The 17,839-nt window shown below is 49.6% G+C and overlaps 3 protein-coding genes across 9 annotated transcripts in view; 1 reads left to right on the top strand and 2 right to left on the bottom strand.

Annotated features, from left to right (window-relative positions):
• Positions 1–6,824, top strand: part of LOC118229606 (AP-1 complex subunit sigma-3-like) — a 55,708-nt gene extending 48,884 nt beyond the window's left edge. Inside the window, exons 2-5 of the mRNA XM_035421717.1 lie at positions 1,343–1,521; positions 3,516–3,624; positions 4,488–4,625; positions 5,947–6,824. Of these exons, the coding sequence (XP_035277608.1) occupies positions 1,343–1,521; positions 3,516–3,624; positions 4,488–4,625; positions 5,947–5,982 (462 nt within the window). The 3' untranslated portion in view covers positions 5,983–6,824. The remainder of the gene's footprint in view (positions 1–1,342; positions 1,522–3,515; positions 3,625–4,487; positions 4,626–5,946) is intronic.
• LOC118229578 (transducin-like enhancer protein 1) overlaps positions 1–17,839 on the bottom strand; it is a 539,102-nt gene that overhangs the window by 8,993 nt on the left and 512,270 nt on the right. The gene's annotated exons all lie outside the window — the stretch shown is intronic.
• Positions 7,730–10,781, bottom strand: LOC118229582 (secretogranin-2-like). Its single transcript, XM_035421660.1, is given in 3 exon segments — positions 7,730–8,901; positions 8,904–9,667; positions 10,627–10,781. Coding segments are annotated over 2 exon segments (1,920 nt in total). The 5' UTR covers positions 9,660–9,667; positions 10,627–10,781; the 3' UTR covers positions 7,730–7,737.

The following is a 17,839-nucleotide window of genomic DNA, read 5'->3' as shown; positions in this document are numbered from 1 at the left end:
TATACGAATTGTTTAATGGCTGAAAGTGGACCAATAATTCGCCACGGAGACCTTGCTGGTGATAGATGGCTACTTTTAGAAATGTGTTATTTAGTAGGCTGAATCCACCGTTGTCAAAAGGGTAGTTCCTCTACCTGTTTTCCGGTTTAACAGGTTTCGTCACTGTGCCACAAGATAGCCAGCCTGTAATTAATAAGCTTTGTCATGACATTAAATTTGAAGTTAGTCCTCACCAAGAATTTGACCATATGTCTGGAGAAATCTTGACAATCCTTGTAGGCACGGGGTCAACGTACAATCATTTTTGGTGTATGTTGATTCGGCCCGCTTTAGAGTGCTCTCGTGTTCCGGTCAGTTGTCTTATGTCTACAAAGCATTGCTTTATGTTTTTTAAAAGTTGTTTTGTCAACCATTTAGTACACCGCAAGTAGTTCGATACATTAAACTGTGGACAATGAACGTCCGATGTTTACAGCCGTGCCAGGATGTTTTCTCCGGCAATCCTTTGAAATCCTCAAGTCTGACAATTGGAGGAAGACTACGTCAGTGGCACGCGGGTTCAGAAGTTTGGTTCGTTCCGGTCAGACGGACTGGAGAGACAAAGCAAGGAAACCGTTTGCCACACTTTGGAAATCGCTTCCGCGCGTTATATCAACAAAACAGTCGTAGCAAACTCCTCTCCCTCTCCTCGTTACACGGACCCGATGATATACCGCCGGTCCTCAGAGATTGAGAATGGGACAGAATGGGTTGTTTGCTCCGGTGGTATGTAACCCACGAAAGTCTCCCGAGATAAGCATCTCTGTTGAAGAGACGCACAGTATCGAAAGACCTAATGTCTAGCTGATGTATAAATACGGAGGCACGTGACGTTATGCTATCCTCCATTAATGGCACCTCACCTCTGACCCCACTATAGCAGTGCCAGTGATTTTGATACATAAACATATAATAAACAAACCAAGTTAAAGGGGACTTCCATAAAAGTGACCATTACACCCTGTCTGTCTATCTGTCTGCCTGTCTCTCTGTCTGCCTGCCTGCTTGCCTGTCTGTCTCTGCCTGCCTTCTTGCCATTCTCTGCCTGTCTGTCTGCTTGTCTCTCTGTCTGCCTGTCTGTCTCTGACTGTCTTGCTGTCTGTCTCTCTGCCTGCCTGCCTGCCTGTCTCTCTGTGTGCCTGCCTGCCTGTCTCTCTGTCTGCCTGCCTGTCTGTCTCTCTGTGTGCCTGCCTGCCGGCCTGCCTGTCTGTCTCTCTGTCTGTGTGCCTGTCTGCCTGCCTGCCTGTCTATCTCTCTGTGTGCCTGTCTGTCTCTCTGTCCGTCCGTCTGTCCCGGCCCGCAGATGCGCTTCCTGCTCCTGTTCAGCCGGCAGGGGAAGCTGCGGCTGCAGAAGTGGTTCACGCCGCTGCCCGAGCGCGAGAAGAAGAAGATCGTGCGCGACATGACCACCCTGGTGCTCTCCCGCAAGCCTCGCACCTGCAACTTCCTGCACTGGAGGGACCTGAAGGTGGTCTACAAGAGGTGAGCGTGGGCACAGAGGGGAGAGAGAGGGAGAGGGAGAGGGGTGAGCGTGGGCCCGGTGAGCGTGGGCCGAGGGAGGGAGGGGGGGAGGGAGAGAGGGAGAGAGGGAGGGAGGTAGAGAGGGAGATTGGGAGAGAGGGAGAGAGGGAGAGAGGGAGAGAGGGAGAGGGGGAGGGGGGGGGAGGGGGGGGGGAGGGGGGGAGGGGGAGAGGGGAGCATGGGCAATCAGTCTTCATGCATTACATTACATTTACAGGCATTTAGCAGAGGCTCTTATCCAGAGCGACTTACACAACTTTTTACACAGTATCTACATCGCATCCATTTATACAGCTGGATATGTACTGAAGCAATGCAGGTTAAGTACCTTGCTCAAGGGTACAACGGCAGAGTCCTATCTGGGAATCGAACCTGTGACCTTTAGATTACAAGACCAGCTCCTTACCCCATGCGGTGCCAGTTACACACGGGTTTGTCTTGCAGTGCTTTGGCAGTTGACAGTTTTCAGAGGGGGGGGAAAAAACAATACTATTAGTTTGTGGATAAAACTTGAATTATTCCCAAACGCTTAAAAGGCAATCAAGCTGAGTTTCAAGAATGCAGTGGGCTGTTGATTAAAAAAAACAAAAATTGGTCAGTAACACACAAATATTGGATCCTTGTGCTGGCTGCAAGAGCTGTGTCCTTCTGTTTCGTGAATTTCTGAAGCAAGTTCCTTCCCTTGTTCATGCCAAGCATTTTTGTCGCTTGGCACGAACAAATAAGTTGCACTCAGCCCAAGCAGCCTAGCGTATCCTACTGTAACGGAGAACTGTTTTGAAATTGGCCACGCCTCCCTGTGTTGCATAGGGGCGACATAGCTCAGGAGGTAAGACCGATTGTCTGGCAGTCGGAGGGTTGCTGGTTCAAACCCCGCCCTGGGCGTGTCGAAGTGTCCTTGAGCAAGACACCTAACCCCTAACCCCTAACTGCTCTGGCGAATGAGAGGCATCAATTGTAAAGCGCTTTGGATAAAAGCGCTATATAAATGCAGTCCATTTACCATTTACCATTCTGGGCCACTCCCTTTCGTTCAGGCGTACTGTGAATAGTGTGCATGCTGTGTAATGCATGTCTGTCCCATGGGTGGCCAGCTCTGGCCCTGTTGAGGTTTGGGATCCCATTGTGGGTCTACAGGACCGGTGCTGGGAACAGCTTCTTTTTTGGATCGGGTTTTTTTTTTTTTTTTTATTGTTGTAATGTTGGGTTCCATCCCTGAGTGTCGAAACCATAAAACTCCCCAGGCCCCTGTGTATGGAGGTGTGGTCAAATCCCCAAGGCCTATGTTTCAGCCAGTCTCCAAGGTATACCTGCCTGTACTAAGCATTTCTACCGGTACTAAGCCTGTATTAGGTACTTCAGTTCTAGCCAGCGATAACCCCTCAATGCAGGTATACCAGCCTCTACTAAGTCTCTCTACAGGCACTAAGCCTGCATTAAGCACTACTATACTACCCTGTACTAGGCCTGTCATTTCAGGTATCCTAGCCTGTACTAAGCCCGTTGTTGCAGATTAAAAATATGCTTCTTGCTTGCATTTGACCACAGAATTTGCTGCCGTGCTTGTAGGCTGTTGGGGGGGCCGTTTCCGCATTGGTGTTGTCAAGTGGGAGAAATCCAAGTACAGAGTAAAACCCCAAGTTCAAAAGAAGCCTAGTTATTATGAGCAGAAAGCTGATGTGAACGGTGTTTCCAAGTTGGAAGCTGGCAGTACCACCTCTCCCATATGATGTCAATTTTGCATAAGCCTTTATGAAGGCCCTCCCAGTTGGTATCCTGGTCCGTGTTAAACCTGTACTAAGTCTCTTACTGTGGGTATATCGGGGTGTACTAAGCTGGTATTAAGCTGTTATTTCCCTGCAGGTATGCTAGCCTATACCAAGCCTGTACTAAGTCTCTTACTGCGGGTATATCAGGGTGTTCTAAGCTGGTATTAAGCTGTTCTTTGCCTGCAGGTATGCTAGCCTCTACTTCTGCACTGCTCTGGAAGGTGAGGACAATGAGCTTCTGGCCCTGGAGGTCCTGCACCGCTACGTGGAGCTGCTGGACAGATACTTTGGCAATGTGAGAATCGGGAACACATGCACACACTGACTCACACACACACACACACGTGCATTGTGTTTCGTTGTGTGTGTGTGTGTGTGTGCACAGTCTGATTGAGTGTGTGTGCGGTGAGTGAGTGTATGTGTGTGTTCCCATGTGCATTGTGTTTCGTTGTGTCCATGTGAACACACACATACACTCACCCACCGCACACACACTCAATCAGACCGTGCACAGACACACACACACACACACACACACAACAAAACGCAGCACACATCCGAACACACACACACACACTCTTTCTCTCTCTCTCACACACACACACGCACACTCACACAGAAACATACTCTTTCTCACACACACACTCTTTCTCTCTCTCTCTCTCTCACACACACACACACACACACACACACACAGAAACACATTCATGCACCGCACGCGCACACCACAGACTGTGCCATGGCAACCAAGGCCACGACCCACTCCTTTCGACGGCCTCCGGATGTATCAATGATTCATGTTCTCGTTAGCTCAAACAATGGAACCGTCTCCCCAGCCCATCGGCAAGTCCTCGGATAAATAAATCTGCTCTGCTCCTATTGGTTTTGAGCCCTGTCATGGTTGTTTGTATGACTTATTAGATGCTACATCAGGTTATAAATGTTTGTAGCTGTGAATAATAAAAAAAGAATTCTGTTCCTCTTTTATCAAGGTGTTAAGTGTGCATTGTATAGTAGTAGTGAGGGATTAGGCTAACTGCTTTTTAATTAAATGGGAAATGATCCCATTAAATTGAAACTGGACATAAGCACTGATATACAATTGAGGCAGTTTTAAAAAAAATTTTTTTAACCGTCTCTGCGTGTCCCACCGGGCAGGTGTGCGAGCTGGACATCATTTTTAATTTCGAGAAGGCCTACTTCATCCTGGATGAGTTCCTCATGGGCGGCGAGGTACAGGAGACCTCCAAGCAGTCCGTGGGCCAGTCCATCGAGGCGTCAGACATGCTGCAGGAGGTAAGCGAGGGGAGTCCTGCGTGGGCGCGGTCCGGTCCCGTACACAGACACTGGGAGACCAGAGCAAACGCTCACAGACTGGACCGATCCGCCGCGGACATTGGCAGACCCGAGCAAACGCTCACAGATTAGACCGATCCCACACTGACAGACCCAAGCAAATGCTCACAGACAGGACCAATCCAACACAGATAAAGGCAGACCTGCGCAGAAACGCTCACAGACGCGACCGATACCACGCAGACACATGCGGACCCGAGCACAGCCAACGCTGTAGACCTGAGCAAACGATGGCAGATCTCCAGCAGTGCTGCACAGATCCCGGTACGCTCATGCAGAATAACAAGCATTTTAAGCAGGGCTGTGGAGTTGCTCATCCTGCTTGAGCACTGCTTTCCATTATAGTGAAATGCCCCAGTGGTACTTATCTCCAGACCAGAACCAACTCTGGCCTGCAGCCCTGATTGACCGATTGTTGCAGCACCAGGTGAGGGAGGGTTTCGGGAAACTGTGAGGCTTTGATCACTGACAGGACAGCACTTCTCTCCTCCCAGTCTGGGTTTAGAGTAGCTTTAAAAGAGTGGAAATTACACAAGACCCATTCACATTCCCATTCCCCCCCACAAGAACGACAACAGAGATGTAGTTTGTTCATTAACAGCAGAGAGAATTTATTTTTCAGTGGGGGGAAAAAAAAATGTCACACTGTGGCTGAGAAGAGCTAGTCTATTGGCAAAGGCTTCGGGTGTCCAGCTGTCTGCCTGGAAAGGCCCTCCGCGTTTCTCTGGTCTACTGCGTCGGCTCTGCTCTACGGCCGCGACCAACGGCTCCCGTGATCACGCGTTTTTACCGCGGCGCGTTTTCCTCGTCTGTAGCTTTGCTTCGGGCGAGGCTACGCGTGCGTAAAGTGGCCGCCGCAGGAAGGTGACTTGAGTGAGTGCACCTCTCTCTCTCAGCGATAAGAGGGGGAGGGGCTTCCGTTAGGGCGGCGGCAACTTCGGCGCAACTCTGTGCTGCGATTGGTCGACTGACCTGACGCCGCGCCTGGCAAGCGAACCCCGACGTCTTCTGAAGACCCCCCCCAGTGAGAATGGGGCAAGCGGAAGCGTCAGTTCACGTGCAGACACCTCGTTTGACTGTGGGACTTGCAGCTTGACGTTTCCTGTATCGTCAATCGGGAAATCTGTATTTATTGCGCTTGTCTCAGTCTTCCCTGTATGCCTTGCACTGCGCATGCAGACAACATGGGGGCGTTATGCCAGCACTACAGGTTCTGAAACCTTCCCTCATTTTCCCCTCGTTTCAATTTTCTCACTGCCAGACAATGGAGGAGTACATGAGCAAGCCGGCCTTTTGAGTGGGGAGAGGGAGGAGCAGCGCGTCACCACCGAAGGGCCACTGGACTGAAGCGGGGAAATCGACCCAAAATGGAGCGCCTCGCATCTTAAGGAAAAGAGACATATGAAAGCGAAATCCTGGTGTCTTGTTGTAGATAACAGAATGTTGTTACCGCGAATGTTGTTATTTTGGCTTCAGTTTTTTTTTTTTTTTTTTTTTTTAATACACGTAAAGGCTGATTCAGATTTTTTTTTTTTTTTTTTTAAAGTTATCAGGCTTCGTCACAATCGCCGTGAGTCGGTTTCGATCCCTCTCACAGGACGTTTTGTGTTAACCGATTTTTTTAGAAAGTCTGCCGACTGCTGCTGTCATCTCAGACCTTAAAGGTCAAAGGTCAGATCCGGTTCACACGAGAGGACCCACTCAGCTAACCCAAGGGTCGTTTTAATTTGTTAAATGTAATTTTTAAGGTCGATCTTGTAGTCTTTAATCGTTTTTTTTCCCTTTCAAAAACCGTCAGCTGCTCCTAATGGGTTTAAGATGACAATCAGGTTCAGGACAGTGGGCCCAGTCTTTCAGAAATGTATTAGTATGTTTTCTGTAAATATTTGTTCGTTCTCGTCCGGTTTAATCACCGGAAAATTAATTTCTGTCGGCCTCTCTGCCCAAGTACGCGCCTGGCAAGTGCTGCGGGTAACCATACAAGTGGTTACAGGTAATATTGATTATTATAGTTGTTGTCGATATCATTATCACCATTGATATCCGAGTCATGACGTGTGTACTTTCCAACTGTCGGTTTGTGAATTTTTTTAATCAACCTCAATTTTTCAATAAAGCATTTTGCTAGTTTTTTTTTTTGTATCCGTGCATTTTGATTCTTTCATTGTGTCCTGATTTGACATATTCTACCTTGAAATCCTTTCTGAAACCGTGGTCAGTGTGTGACAATACCGAGTTTGTTACAGCTTCGATTTTGCCCAAATATAAGACGTATGTCATACAGTCTTTCATAAATCGATCTCTAAACGTGTCGGTGCAGGTCAAGTTACATCAGATCCTGCATGCGGCTACGTTGTGTGATAGTGTTATCGGGTTTTATGAATGAGTTGAAATTAAGTTCATGAATTGGAAAATCCTTATAGAGCAGTTAGAATTTCAGTCTGTAGCGGGCGATATATCAGAGATTGAATTTCAAACTTCCGTTTTAAATGTCCAGTACCTACGGCGATTCGTTGCCGTGACTCCCCCCCCCCCGCCCCCCCCCCCCCCCCCCCGCCCCCCCCCCCCCCCCCCCCCCCCCCCGCCCCATTTCAAATAAGACAACACTACACAATCAGAAGAAAAATAATACCAGTAAATGCTTTATTGTGAGATACTTTACACGTCATGGAACACGTAGGAAATATGACTTTAATAAAAACACGACTGGAACGTAAGTATTAAACACTGACCTATCTCTGTGCGTTAAGGTTTGTGGCAGGTGACAACCTGTCCTATTCTTAATTGAGGGGGTTGTTTTTTTTCCCCCGAAGCCAATTATAACGATTAAAAACATGATATACCACAATTCCATAAACCACGAGAAATATAGAGTATTTTCTCCTTACTACACTGATTTGACTGTTCTTATATACAAATTACACGAACAGATTAAAGCACTTTTTCTTCAAAAAATTAGACTATGTTTTTCTTCATATTTAAATCATACACGCGATGTGTCCCCCCCCCCCCCCCCCCCCCCCCCTCCCATCCCCCCCCCCCCCCCCATATCCTACATTCCTCCGAGTGTTTTTCCGTTAAGTTCCTTCTCTTCCTTCCTCTCCGCCTCCGGCTTCTCGAGCGTCGCGGTGTCCGGCAGGGCGACGGCGTCCAGCTGCTGCGTCTGCGTCGAGTCGCCGGCGGCGACCTCCTCGTCCGTCTCTGCCTGCCTTTTAACCGCAGAGGTCTTTTCGCCGTCCATCCGGTCGATGTAGTCCTTGATCGCCTGCTCCGGTATTCCGTACGCCAGCGGGGGCGCGCGCCTCTGCTCCGCCTTGCTCGCCACCTCCGGGTACTGGGCCAGCATCTTGGCCGCGAGAAAGGTCGCCAGCTCGTCCTCGTCGACGGCGCCGTCGTAGTCGTCCGCCCTTTTGTCGGAGGCCCGCGGCTTGGACGGGAAGTAGTCCCCGCGCCTGCCGCCGCTCGCGGCGGAGGGATACCTCGAGGGCGCGCCCTTCGGCGGGCTCTGCCTCAGGAAGTACTTGGCGTTCCGGTCGCTCGAGCTCTCGAGCCCGAGGATGTTCAGGATGTCCTCCGCGTCGAGGTCGTCGGGAACGTCGGGAACGTCGTTCGCCAGCCCGTCCGGCACCCGCCTGCCGTGGAATTTGGAAGCGGGGCCGTCGTCTTTGCCGTAAAAGACGGCCCCCTCGTCCAGGTCCAGGTCGTCTTCCGTCTCGGGCTCCGCCTCTCGGACATCCGGCGTTTGGTCCAGTTTTTTTATCTCGCCGTTCCTCACCATCTCTACGAGGTCCTCGGGGGGGATCTGCAGCTTTCGCGAGATCTCCATGAGCTGGTAAAAGGCCGCGGGGTCGACGCCGTAGGACGGTCTCTGCGGTCTTTTCTCGGCCCTCCTCTCCTGGCCCCTGTCCCTCTTCTCCTCCGTCCGCTCCGTCTTCTCCAGGATCTTCAGCAGGTAGTAGTCCACGAGCCTGTTGATGTCGTCCTGGTCGTCTTTGTCGCCGTACATCGGCGGGGCGGACCGCTTGAGGTCGTCGTCGCCGTCGTCGTCGTCGTCCAGGCCCCTGTTGAACATCTCCTGGCTGTCTTTCACCACCTCCTCCGTCTCCACGTTCTCCTCCATGGGGCTCCAGTCCTCGCCGCCCGCCACGTCCTCGTAGGCTAAGCTTCGCAGCCGGTACAGGTCGTCGTCGTCGTCGTCGTCGTCCCCCCCCCCCCCCCTCTGTAGAGCCTCTGCTCCTCGTCCGGGTTCTGGCGCTTCTGGTTCTTGGCGGCGGACAGCTTCCCCAGCTCCTGGAAGACGGACTGCAGCGTGGCCAGGCCCTGCGGGGTGTACTGCTCCTCCGCCCGCTCGTTGGCGCGCTTGTACGGGCTCTCCTGGGACGCCTCGTCCTCCTCGAACATCAGCGGGTACTTCTTGTGCGGCTTGGGGTTGCCGCCGTAGTCCACGATCTCGCTGGCCGCCGGGCGGCCGCCGTCCTCCTGCTCGCCGTGCTGCCGGCCCCTCTGGGCGTGGCGCGCGCTGGACGCCGCGGGCGCCTCCGCGGGCTCGCCGCCGCCCGTCTGCTTCTGGAGGTTCCTCAGCAGCGCTTTCAGCCACTGCTGGGTCTTGTGGTCTTGCCAGTCCGCCGCCGCCGCCGCCGCCGTGTCCCCGCGCTCCGGGCTCTGGCTCTGGCTCTGGCTCTGGCTCTGCAGCTGTGCCAGCCGCGACAGGTAGGGGGGGGGCCTGTCCGCGTCGTCGTAGTCCCGCGCCAGCTCCTCCTCCCTCCCCGTCTGCTGCCGGAGGCTCTCGATGTACTCCAGCGCCTTGACCATGTCGTAGTTCGGCGTGAATATGGGGCTCAGCGCTCTGCCCTCCGCCTCGCCGCTCCGCAGCCTGTGCTGCCGCAACGTAGCGCTCAGCGCGCCCCGCGCGTGCAGGACCGTGGCGAACAGGAGCGCCGCTCCCGCCAAGGAGAGCTGATGAAGTGACAGCATCGTATCACCTGCAAGTGACAACAGCGACGTGAACGGCTTGTGATAAAGCGACAAGCCTAGCGATGGACCCGCTACCCAGGCTATTCCATCAACAGAAATATATTTGGTCGGCTTTTGTAGACATTACCAAAGAAAGCATTCATAAATAATCGTGCGTTTTAATTTTTTAACGATAACAAAGCAACGGATTTTAACAACAACGGTGTAGCATTTGTGAGGGGGATCGTAATCTTAACGGCAGCTTAATACCGAAGGGGAGACCTCCACCCGATAAAATAAATCTCAGGTCTATTTAGGACGTACCCAAGCTTGGATTTTACGCTCTTTTGTAACCCATTAATGCCTCGAGCACTTACCAAAATAGAAAATAAACGAGCGGCTAAGTAAGCTCGTTTATGCAGTACCTTGTACCTCTATCACCATTAGCCTTTAATTAAGCGATGCACCGAATGAGTCACACCGCTCGTTGTCAAGGTAACACTGCCGTTGCAACACTTCACCCTAAGCAGATCACGATTCACAAGCCCTTAAAGGGGACATAAAATTAAAAATAACAAAAATGCACAAACTGTCACTTTTCAAGCAGGCAATTATTTTGCACTCAAAACGGCGCAGTGTCATAGTTGCCTTATCTGTTCAATCGCTTTATAAATGGATAGGCTACGATGTCGTTATTAATTTTTAGCTTTTCCTTTTCCTGCTCATGTTACAGATACAGCATAATTTCAGCGAGACTAAAGAAATACATAAAATTACGCGCCACTCTCTGGAGTGTGACTGGGATGCAGGGAAGAGCGTGCATCAGGTTGGTAATCAAATATTGCAAGAACAAGTAGCCAAAAAAATCCAGTCAAAACGCGGCGGTTTACTTACGTTATTCTCAAATATGAGCCTGTATTTTTATAGATCACATAAATGAAGTGTCGACGAAGACGACAGGACGATGTTAAAAGAATAATAATCTTACCCTTGCAAGCAGCTCAGACGAGAATCGTGAGTTTGTATAGCATCTCTCTTCTGCTTCCAGCTCGAACAAGGGTTTGTGGCGTTTCAGCACCAGGGACAGCTCCCCCCATTATATGAGATGCCACATGACTCCTGCGTCACTGTTGTGTACGCAATTCTGTGTCTATAGGAATATGTACGTGGTGAAAATCCATACTGCCATATAGTCACTGTTTTCATACATTGTGTCGGCGGTGGGGCGGGGCCGATTGATGTTTTTGTTCAATAAGTTTTGGTATGTGCACGTCAAGCTTTGTTGATATTCATAAATATCTAATGATCAACAACGTAGTATTTTGAGATTTCAAAAATAGGCGTATTATTTATTTAAATCATTTTTAAGAAACGGGATGCATGGTTATCTTTGAGAAGTTAGAAAATATGGTTGTTTTTTGTGTGTGTGAGTCAGCCATAAAAAAAAACGATTTTTTAATTTAAATAAAATTACCAGAGCATGAAAAACCTTCCGGTAAATTGATCTTCATCGTCTTCCTTTCTGCATTCATATTACGGACAGGAAGAATATCTGCACGGGTGAATCACGGGCAGTGATGCGTTCGTTAATTCGGTGCATTCCCCATGTTCGTTACACTTCGTTCGTTTCCTGTGGTACGTCAAGTGGGCGGCGGTCATGCATACGTTGGCTGGGGCTTATAGATCAGCTCACTTCTATCTCGATAGTTAACCAGAGTGAAGCAAAATGAGCGCCACCATTCTTGAGTCTAACTGGAAGAGTAATGGTTGCCCTTTTCTGAAAAATTTCCCCCCCCAGACGTCAGGGAGCAGACGCCAGTCTGCTTCGCTGGTGTCTACGATTGATTAATTGATTGATATCGGCTTGAGATAAGCGAATGTGCGCATGCCAGGCGATAATTAATGATAAAGTGTAATTGTCCTGGCGAAATGTGTTATCCGTAAGGTGTCAGAAGCCCCCTAAAATTAGAGGCCGTGAACTGTAGTCGACTGCCATAGTGTGGGACCGTACAACGGATAAGTCACCAGCAGGTGTTTTTGGAAGGCATCTCCCTGTGCCCGAGAGAGTTAAATCCGGCACTGATGACTCACCCGCTCAAACGCGAACGCCGAGGGACTGATTCGCTGCGGCAGATAGGCTATCTCGCAGCCCGTCTCCGCTGCGGTGGAGCAGGATGTCACTGACACGGGAAGTCGTGCGTGGGTGACGCTCTGCCTCTCGCGCTCTCCCCAGGCATTAATCAGGACTCCCGTCAGATTGTTGTCGGGAGCGAGGAGGGCGGGAGACCCGCACCTGGGGCGTGCGCGTGCAGAAGTCGAGCGCGGACACATCCGCTGGTCTATTGATTTCAATCAGCATTCTGTCGCAGGAAATTGGAAAAGTAATACATCTCGCCCACGGTCGAATTTTGCGGTTGAATTGCTTTTATTAATTTCTGTTTTGCGCCAGACACAGACAACCTTCAGTATTCATCTCCTGACTGACAGGAAAGGGTTACTTTGTGCTTTTAATAGCTTATAGATATAAGATAATGTATATCATTATTATTAGTTGTTGTTGTTTTAATTATTATATACATAATAATAATAGTAATAATAATAATAATAATAATACAGTGGAATGCATTTAATCTTGAACTTAATCTTAGGATTGTTACTATTGTCAGCAGCTTTGCACTTTGCCATCAGTGCCCTAACCACTTCAACATCTCACTGCTACAGTTCTCCACAGCGGTGCCTTCCACCATCTTTCCCCTTCAGCTTAGTTTGAATCTTTTCACCAGGGCGCTAGGCACTTCAGCCGTGCCATACCAATTTAACCATTTCAGTGCGTATAGCTTTACCAGTGTCGTACCCATTTGGCCATATCAGTCCACATGACAGGGATCAGCAACTCGCGGTCCTCGAGGGCCGGGAACTGCTGGTTTTCCACCCTCCCTTTTGTCTGGGAGTCAGGTGTGAAGACAGTCTGGCCAATCAGTAGCGCTAATTACCCGGGAGAAAAGAAAACCAGGGCTGGATTTGGATTCGAGGGCCAGAGTCGATGATCCCTGCCATATGAATTTACCAGTGCCCTACCACTTCATATTCAACACACTCCTGCTTATAGTAATACATTTTCACCAATGCCCTAAGCATTTTAGTAGTACCCTATATCCATCTAACCACTTCACTATTGCCCTTGAAGTAAGTACTTGAAGTAGTGACCTGACAGATGCCGTAATAATTCGCTTCCCAAATCACTGTGTAAGTTTCAGACTCTGACTCAGAAATTCAGCATTTCTGCTTTCAGGAGAACGCCCACTAAACGCTACCGTTAGATCTGCGTTTGTTCAAAAAGTGTTTTTTTGATGCAAGGCCGCTGGAACGACACGCTTTCCCTCTCTTTCGGTGCGGCTGCTTCTGCAAGCCGCGACAACGCGCCGCGTATGCGTTTAACCCTGACGGGATCTGTGTGAGAACGGGGAGGGATCGAATGTTCTCTGCGTAAAATGCGCTCTGTCTCCGTTGATTTAGCGCTGAGTGTTTTACTGTAGGCCCCCTCTGTGTGTTTTCTCGGACTCAGTAATAAGGAGGCGCATCCTCTGGTTGTTGTTGCTGTTGTTTGTCTTGGGCTCCGCTGGTGGATTGTGAGGCCGGTAAGTCCTGGTAAACCTCCCCAGCCGCTTCGATCCGAACCTCGCATAGATGACAAGGCCCTGAGGAGATAAAGAGGCGCCTGGAAGAAGGGGTTTGACGTCAGAAGTGTGTGTGTGTGTGTGTGTGTGTGTGTGCGTGCATGTGTGTGTGTGTGCGTGCGTGTGTGTGTGCGCGCTTGCGTGTGTATGCGCATATGTGTGTGTGTGCATGTGTGTGTGTGTGTGTGTGTGTGTGTGTGTATCTGTGTGTGTGTCTGTGTGTGTTTATGTGTGCGTCTTCAACACTATAAATAGAGATGGCCCTGCCTCTGCTGCAGCTTGCACGTCACTACCCTGCTCCATTCATAAAAAAAAGAGAAAAATCTGCTCTCAGGTTGGAGGCAAGAGAAGAAGAGAAAAAGAAAGGCGGAGCGATGATGTCATCGCCACTGTGTTTTTTTCCACATTCATCTTTCTTACTTATCTCAGTCTTCCAGTCCGAAGTCTAAAATGGCTTCCCAAAGAAGGACCTTGCTGTGCTTCAGTTTGAGATTACAAATTATTATTATTTCTACCGTCATGTTACACATTTAGGCATCACCTTTTTTTGTGATCAGATGACATTAACTGGGGGCGGGGGGGGGGGGGGGGGGGGGGGGGCTTGGCTTAAACTAATAACGTGTGTACACGGGGAATAAAATTAGCACAACAACAAAAAAAAGAAAAAAAGCAGGCGGGGCAGGATTTGGGCTGCCAGTGTGGGGTCGGGTGCTGTGTAGTGAGAGGTTACTTTGGATGATATTTGTAGCTGGCATGTTCAGCAGATCGCAGAGATGTTGTGTTAGTTCGACCAGAGTTTATAGGAGTTTACATGAAGCTGTTTAAATGAATGAATGAATACTGTTTGGAGTTCACTTGGAGTCGAAACTCCATAATACCGAGCCTGTGGGTTTGATTTATTTATTCGTTTTTTTTTTTTTTCTTCTTTCTCACAAGTGGGGGCGAGTTTTTGCAGTCTTCAGAAGTGCGGTCGCGCTATAAATACAACGCCTCCTTTCGGGAGAGCCTTCTGAGAGCTTGTTGGCGGGCTGCGAAGGAATGCGCCTGGACGGAGGCGGTCCCGAAACCCGCCGGGGAATCTCTTAATAATCAGCGCTGTTTCAGCCGCCTCCCTCGATGAATAATTAAACCGCCAACTTTTTGACGCGGACGTTGTCCTTTTTGTGTTTTTTTTTGTTTTTTATTCGGCTGCTTCAGCACCGGGGGTAACTGCTATTTAAACGGCAGGCCCCGTTTAACGTTAAAGGGGCCCGGCGGGGGGGGGAGGGGGGGCTCGTTCGTTTTTTGGGGGGTCTCGCCCCCTCTCCTTGTGGCCTGTTTCCGTGCCTACGGGCTGAGGAAGAGGCGTGCTTTTTCGTTGCGAAGGGTGATGGATGGTGTTGTCGTCATGGCGATGGGTTCTCTAGGTGTACACGGGCATGGACACACCCTGTCCACTAACCACTGCAGCAAGGCCATTAGAGGGGCATGCCAAGGGGCCCGCCAATCATGGGAAACCGTTGGCAACGGAGAGGGAGAAGGAACAGCCTTTTGTCGCCACCCACTTTTGAACCCTTGACAGATTTGGGGCTTGGGATGCCCACCCTGTGGCGTGAGCCTTTGGTTTGACTCCACTTGGGCCTGAACACACAACCTTCTGATGTTTTCCGATTGGGCGGAGCACCTATTCCAACCCAGCCAATCACAGGCTGGCCTCCGTTGCCACGGTTTCTGCCTCAGCTGTGCTGCTAGGCAACCATGACCCAGGTGTCCACAAGACTCGGACACAGAGTTTCGTCCTTGGGCTGATCAGTCTTTGTTGTTGTTTTGTTTTAGCTGACAAACCCCTTCCTGCAAAATATTATTATTATCATTGTCTCTAATTAATCCTTCCCTTTTTGCCGGCTTTGACGATACAACAGCCTGCGCTTGTCAAGCTGGCCCATAAAGCTGATTTAATTTTGTGAGAGAGAGAAACGTTTCCAGAAATAATACCATACGCACACCCCCTGAAAGCACAAACACACGCCTACACATTAACACACAAACATGCGCACGCACACATGCTCACAAACACACACACCACATACACACTCACACACATACACTCTCTCTCACACTTATACACACACACACACACACACACTCTCTCTCTCACACTTATACACCACATACACACTCACACACATACACACTCTCTCACACTTATACACACACACACACACACACACATGCTCTCTCACACTTATACACACACACACTCTTTCATGCACACATACTCTCTCTCTCTTTCTCTCACATACACACACACACACTCTCATGCACATATTCTCTTTCTCACAACCACACACTCTCTCCCTCTCACACACGCACTCACTCAAACACATAATCTCTCTCTTGCACACATGCACACACACTTTCTCTCACACACACTCTCTCACACACTCTCTCTCTCTCACACACACACACACACACTATCGCTCTCTCTCACACACACACACACCTTCCCTCCAGCAGACTTGCGCTGAACACAATCGCCTCCCCGGTGGACGTCAGTACGCCCCGCCAGGGCCGCGCCCTCGGGCCTGGCATTTAGAGGCAGTCAGAATCCATTCTCCTCCCGCTGCCCTTTAATACCAATCGCAATTCATCCCGCGCTCGTATCAATGGACACCTGCCGGAGCGCGTGGGCCCGACCCGCTGCGTCACCGCGGCGCGGACACGTCAGTACGGCCGAAACAAAGGACGGGTGCTAACGGAGCACCATGGAGACGGTTATCGATGCCCGTCATCAGAAAAGCTCAGCGGAGCTCTTCCACAAGGCTAGCGGGACACAGCGGGTGGCCGGTGTGACATAACTGGATAACCAAGAATAGTTCACACGAGGTATCTGCACTCAAACCGAGGTCGCTAAATTATTCTCGATTTAATCGCGTAAAAAAAATGAAAAGTGCCGGCGCTAATTAATAAGAGTGGAGCGTTTTTGTCTCGTCGTCGTCGGTGCCGTACAAACCGTCCTAGTGCTCACTTGCATTATAAATTTATTTATCTTTAACGCTTCAGACACCGGCAGGTGTCTGAATGCATTCTCACGGTCAAAATGCATTTTTTTCCCCCACACGATGGTTCGTTGGAGCTGATAATACGTCTTGTTCAAAATGGTCTTTATCTAGGGTGATACATGTGGCCCAGTGCGTAGCGTCTCAGTTCTTTTGCCGAATTCCCCTGCACGGGCGCGTTTTCATCCCCAACAAGACACCCTAATTTCCTGCCATCCCTTCCGTTGACCATCCCACCCCTCTGCTTTCTCCCCGTTTGATAAATAGAAAAATACGAACGGCGATCATATTAAATATGCATTTGAACCAGCTCTGTTGCGTCGGGCATTTACGTGAAATATAGCTTCAAATGGACTTAAATGCTGTTTCACTATTCCATGTTCTGCAACCCAATGTCGAGTAGAGCTGCATTTATCATTATATTTAAAAAATATTATGATAAATACATTGTATGCGATTGTGCTTAATATAAACAAGTTGTAGTATCAAAATATGGCAGTAATATGTATATTTGCCTCTATAGTGTTAAGTGTTGCAATGTCTTGGCAGCGTATGTATTTTTATTATCTGCATATATTTTAGATGTGTACATTTTAGGTGTATATTTTCCGCATATTCCGCAGCCGTGAGTGGCTGTACATTCAGTTCAGACACCTCCCTGCGGGCGGTAAATATCAGCGTCTGGTCACTTGCTCGAGTCACAGACTGAGCGTGACACGCCCGTGATGAAGGAGCTGCCGGCGCTCTACCTCGCTTCACCTCGCGGTCGGGGAGCCCTCCGCATCCGCCCGCGAGCGTCCCAGGAAAGACGCGCTGCGTCGACCTCGGAATGTAATCCTCGCGACGCAATTCTTCTTTGTCTCTCCCCTGGAGAATGCATTTAGAAATGCGAGTGGAGTTACCCCACCTCGCTCTCCTCAAACGCAAAGCAGTTTATTAGTGTTTAAATAGGCCAAACTGTGCGATGCATTTCAACACAACAGTGCCTAGTGCTCACCCACCAGGTAAAATACACCAGCCGTGCCCTGAACAAGTATTTACCCCTTCCTGCTTTGCTCTATTATTGCATTTTTGTCACAATGAATGGTTTCATATCTTTAGACAAAGGGGGACCTGATTAAACACAAATCAAATTTTTGAATGGCTGTGCTGTAGTGTAGGAATGACTGTGCTGGTGTGTTGTAATGGCTGTGCTGTTGTGCTGGAATGGCTGTGCTGTTGTGTTGTAATGGCTGTGCTGTTGTGTAGGAATGACTGTGCTGTTGTGTAGGAATGACTGTGCTATTGTGCTGGAATGGCTGTGCTATTGTGTTGTAATGGCTGCGCTGTTGTGCTGGAATGGCTGTGCTGTTGTGTTGTAATGGCTGTGCTGTAGCGTAGGAATGACTGTGCTGTTGTGCTGGAATGGCTGTGCTGTAGTGAAGGAATGGCTGTGCTATTGTGTTGTAATGGCTGTGCTGCTGTGTTGAAGTGTATCTTGCAATTT

This window comes from Anguilla anguilla, chromosome 6, assembly GCF_013347855.1.
Source record: "Anguilla anguilla isolate fAngAng1 chromosome 6, fAngAng1.pri, whole genome shotgun sequence".
NCBI lineage: Eukaryota > Metazoa > Chordata > Actinopteri > Anguilliformes > Anguillidae > Anguilla > Anguilla anguilla.
The sequence above is the reverse complement of the archived record's forward strand: the minus strand, read 5'-3'. Positions and strand labels throughout refer to the sequence as shown.